This window comes from Eriocheir sinensis, chromosome 30 (genome assembly GCF_024679095.1).
Source record: "Eriocheir sinensis breed Jianghai 21 chromosome 30, ASM2467909v1, whole genome shotgun sequence".
Classification (NCBI taxonomy): Eukaryota; Metazoa; Arthropoda; class Malacostraca; order Decapoda; family Varunidae; genus Eriocheir; species Eriocheir sinensis.
The window spans coordinates 10,665,243-10,673,587 of NC_066538.1; the positions used below are offsets into that span (position 1 = coordinate 10,665,243).

The following is an 8,345-nucleotide window of genomic DNA, read 5'->3' on the forward strand; positions in this document are numbered from 1 at the left end:
CATCAAGGATTTATACCCACTCCCACGGATCGACGACACGCTCGACGCTTTGGTGGGCTCCAAGTGGTTTTCAACTCTAGATATGATGTCTGGGTATCACCAAGTCAAAATGGCGGAGCAGGACAAAGAGAAAACAGCCTTTTCCTACGGTCAAGGCCTGTGGCAGTTTAAGGTCATGCCCTTTGGCCTGTGCAACGCGCCGGCCACGTTCGAGCGGCTGATGGAGAGGGTGCTGGAGGGACTTCACTGGAAGACGGCACTCATCTACTTCGACGACGTGATTGTCTTTGGCCAGACCTTCGAGCAGGAGATGGAAAGGCTATCAGAGGTTTTCGCCCGGTTTAGAGCTGCACACCTTAAGCTCAGTCCGAAGAAATACTGCCTATTCCAAAAGGAGGTCCAATACTTAGGACACATCGTGAGCGAGGCTGGAGTACGCACTGATCCTGAGAAGGTGGCTGCGGTAAGGGACTGGCCGACACCCACCAACGTGAAGGAGCTGCGGAGCTTCCTCGGGTTAAGCTAATTCACTCTTTCCATCACCTTTTAAATGGTCGAGTGTTCGGTCACTTAACAAAATTTCCTTAGACAACCTGCTGAGTGCTCGTAACATTTTTGGGGGCCTGTCCGGGATATAATCTATTGTTAGTGCTTTTATTGCTAAACGATTGTTATCTCACTCCTTCTGTGACTAAAAATTCGTTGTGCTTTCAGACTCTAATATTTTTTGTGTGTATTTTCACCCCAGTGATATTTTTGTGTATTTTCACCCCAGATATTTTTTTTTTTGTGAATTTTTTCTGTGAGAGTTCACTGTGTCTTAAGTGTTGTTCAGTTGCTGCGTGTGCTTCGTGATTGAGCGTGTGGTTAACTGTGCCTTTAAAAAAACTCACTACACGAGGATCCGGTGTAGAGGCATTTACCAGTACATCGCAGTGCTTAAATTACGCTATAGCCTATTCGAATATTCCTGGTGGAGCACTTCCTCCCCACTAAGCTACACTGACTCATCTTTCACTACTCACGGAACCAGCGACGTTCCGAATCTAATTCACTCACTCGATAATAACTTGACCAGTCCAAACTCAAACGAGTACTCCTTTGCCAGTTCTTGTGTGCGTATTGTGGGTATCGCATTCTCTGGTAATTCTCCACTGGCTCGTTATACCCATCGAAGTGATATCTCTCCAGGGGTCGCTCCCCTATCAAATCTCATGTCTGGGTACTAGTTCAGTTAATAGCCCGGGAGTTATTCTGACTTGCGCTCAGTACATCTCTCTAACCCTACTGTGGGTTCTTATTTTTCATATTGACGTGCAAATAACTGCGGTTACAACAACTATGGATACTCAGTTCAATGCGGAGGAGTTTGTCGGTAATCCATCTGCTGAGGAACTTAAAGTTGCGAAAGTTACTAAAGACCAGCTCAAATACATCGCCGCAAATTTTGGCATCCAGTTCACTCACGAGACCAGGAAACATCAATTAATGACTCATTCTAACTCATCTCGGAGAGGAACAGGGAGCTAGCCCTCAGTCCGAAACAACCGCTTCAAAAGGTCCTTCAGACCCCATGCTTCTCTTGGAAATTGAGAAAGTTAAAATGCAGGCATTACAAATGAAATTAGAATATGAAAGAGAGGGAAACGAACGTGAAAGAGAGGAACGCGAACGTGAAAGAGAGGAAAAAGCAGAAGGACGTGAACGCGAACGTGAGAGAGGAAAAAGACCGTGAACATCAATTACAAATGCTTCAACTTAAACTTCAGAATCAGGGTCACGCCTCTCAAACACCAAATAAGATACGAGTAACTAAGTTTCTGCCTCTTTTACCTCAATTCTCAGATGACGATATTGAATCATTCTTTAGAGTGTTCGAATCCTCTGCCACCCATTTTCAGTTACCTAAAGAGGATTGGACATGGCTCGTCAAGCCAAAGCTCACTGGGAAAGCTCTAAGCGTGCTAGATAGAGTACAAAATAACACCGACTATGAGGTAGTAAAAAATGCCATACTTACAGCCTATGCAGTAACCACAGAAAGATACCGACAAAACTTCCGCAACCTGAACAAACCTGCCGGTCGCCTCGAAAAAAACTCAGAGCTCTTAAGAAATGGCTCAAGTCTGCGTCAGTTACCACTTTCGATGATCTGGTAAACCTCGTAGCGCTGGAGGAATTCAAACGTAAGATCCCATACCCAATCATGTTGCACATCACAGACAAGGATGAGACAGCCCTACTCAAAGCTGCACAAATAGCAGATGTGTTTTCCTTAGTACATCGCCCTACATTCTCGGGAGAGAAGAAAACTCAGCCTGTTGTTAAGTCAGGTGCAAGTAATCAGAAAGATGGTAGACCTGTAGATATTGATTCCAAGTCCAGTATATTCTGCTCTTTTTGTAAGAAAACTGGCCACCTCATAAAGAACTGTCCTGATCCTACGTGTAAAGTGGCTAAAGTAGGTACATTTTCTAAACCTGTTGCTTCACTGAACACCTCAGATTCACTCCCTGTTGATGATCCTTTTAAACCCTTCAGGTCACAAGGCACTGTCTCCCTCAACACTGACTCTGAGGAGCGCCCTATTCAGATTATGCGGGATACTGCCTCTACCCAGTCAATCCCCTTGATATCTCCACTTCCAGGAGTAGAACGGAAGTATACTGGGGAGAAGGTATTTCTTAAGGATTTTCACCAGACATTTCCCGTACCTCTCTCTAAGGTGCACCTTAACTGTCCGCTTGTCAGGGGAACAGTGACCGTTGCTGTCAGTGATGACAAGTCCTTGCCCATTCCTCACGCTAACTTCCTGTTAGCTAATGATCTGGCTGGTGAGTTAGTCATTCCACCCCTTATCACCAATAACCCACCACTATCTTATAATCCCACAGCTGACATGGAAAAGGAGCAGCCACACCTCTTCCCTAGTTGTGCCGTTACCCGTGCACAGACCAGAGCAACTGCTCAGATGCCGCTTCAGCCCTTGCCAACTATCACTCCCCATACAGCTAACGTAAACCTTGGCAAGGTATTTTCTGAACAATTACTCGCTGAAGCTCAACGAGAAGATGTCACCCTGTCTCGTTTCCATGGCCAAGTCATTCCTAACGATCAGATCACACATTCCCCATCTTTCTATTACCAGGACAAAGTACTTATGAGGCTATTTAAACCACCTAAACTTCCAGACGATGCCACTTGGGCAGAGATTCATCAAATTGTATTGCCAGTCAACTTAAGAGAGCCAGTCATAGAGATTGCTCATGGTAAATTTGCAGGACATCTAGGAATAAGAAAGACTTGTGACAAATTACTTAATGATTTTTACTGGCCCGGTCAAAGAAAGGATGTTACAGCAATGATTAATTCTTGTCACACTTGTCAGGTTATGGAGAAACCAAACCAAAGCATTCCTCAGTATCCTCTCCAAACCATCCAAGTGCCTGAGGAACCTTTCCACAAGATAATTATAGACATTGTTGGCCCATTGCCCCAAACCCGGAAAGGAAACAAATACATCCTCACTGTTATGTGTCCAACCACCCGATACCCTGAAGCTTTTCCCCTAAGGAACATCACCGCCAAAACAATTGTAACTAAACTCACCCAATTGTTCACTACCTTTGGCATACCTAGGGAAATTCAAAGTGACCGAGGCACTAATTTCACGAGCGATCTCTTTGCAGCAGTCCTAGCAGAACTTGGAATTAATCAGACTCTATCTACAGCCTACCATCCCCAATCACAAGGTGCTTTGGAGAGATGTCACCAGACCCTTAAGGCTCTTCTCCGCAAGTTTTGTCATGACCAGGACCAGGAATGGGACGAGGCTTTACCTTTCGTCCTATTCGCCATACGAGAGACACCCAACGAGTCCCTTGGTGTTTCCCCCTTTGAGCTACTATTTGGTCATAAGGTGAGAGGACCACTTAAAATAATCAAAGACCAGTTGCTCAGTGACACTACTTGTAAGCTTGTCACAATCACTAAGTATATTGAGAAACTTAAGAATACCTTTGACAAGGTTCGCTCTTTCGCCCGCAGCAATCTCAAACTAGCTCAAGGGGTAATGAAAGAGCATTTTGACATTAAAGCTAAAGTAAGAACATTTAATGAGGGTGACCAAGTCTTAGCTTTCATCCCAGTCTCTGGTTCACCCTTACAGGCTAAATACCATGGTCCATATACCATCAATAAGAAGATCAGTGACAATAACTAAATCATAAAAACTCATGACCGCCGTAAGAGCACTCAATTGATTCACATTAACTTATTAAAATTGTACAAGACTAGACCTAACCTTGCACCTGACACAAAGGAGAAACCTATATGTACTATTAATGTGTCTGTAATTGGAGATGTCACCACCCATATCACTGGCACAGAAGGTATTACAAACTCCTTCATACTTAGTCACCTAGGGGAGTACCTAGCACACTTATCTCCCACTCAAGCAGCAGACATAACTACCATCCTCCACCAATTCCCTGATGTCTTCGGCGATCATCCTAAACTGTGCAACCTAACCTCCCATGATGTAAGCTCCTCCCAGGAACCTCTCCTCTTCGGCACCCTCCATACCGACTACACCCTCAGAAGCGTGACTAGATGAGTCAGGAGGTGGATTATCTACTTCAGCAGGGTTTGGCCATCCCAAGCCAGTCCCCGTGGGCGTCACAGTGTCTTCTCGTCCCCAAGGAGGATGGACAACATCGCCTCTGCACTGACTACCGCAGAGTGAACGCTGTGACTGTCCCGGACGCCTACCCCCTGCCACGAATAGATGATCTCATAGACAAGGTTGGACAGGCTAATTATATCTCTAAAATAGACTTGCTAAAGGGTTATCAAATACCCCTTACGGAGAATGCCCAAAAAATATCAGCCTTCATCACATCCTTTGGAGTTTTCCAATATACAGTCATGCCTTTTGGGACGAGGAATGCTCCCTCTATCTTCCAAAGGGCTCTAGATTATTTATTCCATGATTTGTCTGGTGTTTCTATTTATTTAGACTATATTCTGATATTTACATGGCATTGGGAGCAGCACCTCATTCAACTCCGGGAGGTGCTGACGAGGCTGCAGGGAGCACATCTCACCGTCAAGCTAGACGATATTCTGATATTTACATGGCATTGGGAGCAGCACCTCCTTAACTCCGGGAAGTGTTGACGAGGCTGCAGGGAGCACATCTCACCGTCAAGCTGGCCAAGACCATACTCAACAAAGCGACGGTGACGCACCTGGGACATGAAGTGGGGCAAGGCCGTGTACGACCCAAAAAGGCCAACGTCTCCGCCATCCTGGAGTACCCTGCCCCTACTACTCGGAAGGCTCTTCGGCGTTTTCTGGGCATGGCAGGTTACTACCGGAGGTTCTGTCCCAACTTCGCGGCCGCTACCGTCCCTCTCACACGGCTCACGAGTGGGGCTGTGACTTACCACTGGACGGACGACTGCCAAACCGCCTTCGATCAACTGAAGAAATTCCTGGCCCAGGGTCCCGTACTCATCGCTCCCGATTTCACAAAACCCTTTTCCCTACAAACAGATGCCAGCGACACTGCCTTGGGAGCTGTACTTCTGCAAGAGGTGGATTGCATTCTCCACCCCGTGGCGTATCACTCCAGCAAGTTCAACGTCCACCAAAAACGGTACAGCACTGTGAGGGACAGGGCCCAGGCGTAGTTAGGTGGAGGGGACGCCAGATCAAGTCCCTCGTTAGGCCTGGTATCCCTCAGCTTCCCTGGGTGCGTGGCGAGATAAACACTAGAGTGGCTTTTACATTTAATTGCCTCCTCAACACCCACACACACGGGAGAAGTATAGTATTCCCGGTGTAGCGTCGCCCAGCGTCAACAGAGTCCCGGTTGGAGAGGGCCAGGGGCCACTGGCAGGGTGGTGACGCGGCGGCGAGACGGTGTCGTGACGTCGGAGTTAGAAGGGCCCAGGGGCCACAAGTAAGATGGAGATGAGGCAGCGAGATGAAGCCACGACGTCCGATGAGGAGGAGAGCAATGACGGGGGCAGCAGACTGGCAGGGCTCGTGTCAGCCACAACCCCGCTCGGCGGTGAGCAGAATGGGAGGCCGGTAAAGGTGTTAACGTCGGCCGAGTCCCAAGGTAGTCTCCCTCACACCTCTACGCCGGTCCTCCACATCACGTTCCTTCGAACCCTTGGAGGTATGGAGCAGGGTTCGAAGCGCATTACCGCGGCCTTTGAGAGGATTAGCAGGGCTCGAAATGCACCTTGCTGAGGTGAAACAAGGGTAAATAAGTAGTCTTCCCTCACAAGCACCATCGAGAAAGAACTCCTGGCGATCGTCTCAGCTATACGGAAGTTCCAATGTTATCTCCAACCAACCCAAGAACCCCTGCAAGTCTATACTGACCGAAATCCTCTGTCCTTCCATAATCGAAGCAAGTTACCAATCAACGCCTTCTTCGATGGTCCCTCTTCCTACAGTCTTACAATCTGACCATCATCCACATCAAAGGCACCGACAACATCATCGCAGACGCACTCTTCCGTGTCTAGAGGCTCGTCTTCACCAAGTCAACTCCCTACGACTCCACTCCTCAGTGACGTCGTCTTCAGGGGGGAGGTATCACAAGCCTCGCACTCTCCCCTACGTATTACTGGGCTATTACTTGTTGTCCCAAACACTCCCACTGCTGGTTACTTCTTATCCTCTCAGGTCGGGAAAACACCCGGCACTGATTCGAGATCTCGCCGGCTTGCTTCACTGAACCTACAACTGACGCAACCTCGGGCTATTGCGAGGTGACGTGCATACCTCGCCGCGCCACCCCAAGCAGTCGTCTCCCAGGTAGCTGAGGTGCCTCTTCCCTCCCGAGGAATAAGGTTTTATAGCAGTGGTGTCCATCTTCCTTCGTCTGTAAGCATACTGTGCGACACTCTTGTGACCAGTGATACTCTGACTCTCATTTTTGGTGGTGAATCTCGTGTATTTGTTATTGTGCTATGTTTTCGTGTGTTGCGTTATCTTCTTGTGTACATGTGGTTTTGTTAGAATTCATTTATTAGAGTTTACTATTGTCTTGTCTTAGAGTATTACCATTAAATATTGCATTAAGCATTATCCGTACGGCAAGATCACTTCTTTACACTTGCCACAGGTGGTGGATTTCATGATATACTTCTGTTTTGTTAATTATATTAAATTAAATTAAGGTTAAGCTGATTCACTCTTTCCATCATCTTTTAAATGTTCGAGTATTCGGTCACTTAACAATATTCCCCTAGACAACCTACTGAGTGCTGGTAACAGTAGACAAATCGCCCTCTGCGCATGCGCCACTGAAAAAGGCTGAGGATTTCGCACGTACATCATGCGAAGTCCTCAGGCTGCGAAATAATAAGAATAGCTCAGTTCGTGTCCGCCTTTGATTTGTATGGCGAAAGTAGCTGTTATAAGTTTGTAAAGTGACTAAGGTTTAACAAGGACGTACTCAGACTTGTTAAAGCGGGAAGGGGGCTTTTTCCATTACAAATGTGAACCTTATTTTTCAACCCCTTGAAGAAGGGCGCGGGTTTTGAAAATTGACATTTCTGGGAGGTATTTTCCTGCTGTTTATTCAGCTATATAGAGAATTAATGGAATAAGAATGACAAGAAAAATCCTCAATATCCTGTATCTCCAGAAATGCAACAAAACTTTTTTTTTCGTTTTAACTTTCTCAATAAGTGGACCATTTGGCACAGTGGTTCCCAAACTGGGGGGTACGCCCCCCAGATGGGCGTGAGCTGGATACTTGGGGGGCGTGATTCCATCTACCCAAAATTGCACTTTTAGGAACTCTCCATGACTAGTGCATGATAGCTATTATAAGAAAGCGATCCTCGCTCTCCCAATAAAGCCTATAGAAAACTGCATATATCCCAACTTCTAGACTACAAAGAGTCTAGGCTGCACTAGTAAAAATGAGTTAATCACACGTGAAACTGTCGAATGAAGTGTCGAGAAGAGCGCCAATAGCGCCACCTGGGCACAGGTAGAGGAAGGTGCCATAAGCCGCCCACTCCATTCTTTCAAGCCGTCTCGCTCCGCACGGACGCTGCGCCTCGCTCTGCTCGCTTGCCATGGTGAGCTGCGTGTCTCCCTGTGCTCGACCTGGTTCTCCTCGTGCAGCGGCCCTGTTCCTCGTCCCGGGACGACCCCCTCCCGTAGCGGCGCCCAGTCTTCCCGTCTCATCGGGAGAGATGGGCGGCCGGGCTCTTGACGAATGATAAGCGTCCTTTGGATCGCTTTCGTCCATAGAGGCGCGGGTCTTTGACCCCATCCCAGAGCGGCACCCACTTCTCCCCGTCTAACCGGGT

General features: G+C 47.4%; 1 protein-coding gene across 1 annotated transcript; it reads left to right on the forward strand.

Annotated features, from left to right (window-relative positions):
- The first annotated feature begins 2,136 nt into the window (after positions 1-2,136).
- Positions 2,137-6,124, forward strand: LOC127005718 (protein NYNRIN-like). Its single transcript, XM_050874833.1, has 2 exons — positions 2,137-4,803; positions 5,053-6,124. Exon 1 carries the CDS (start codon positions 2,207-2,209, stop codon positions 4,220-4,222), a length of 2,016 nt encoding a protein of 671 aa, XP_050730790.1. The 5' UTR covers positions 2,137-2,206; the 3' UTR covers positions 4,223-4,803; positions 5,053-6,124.
- The last annotated feature ends 2,221 nt before the right edge of the window (positions 6,125-8,345 follow it).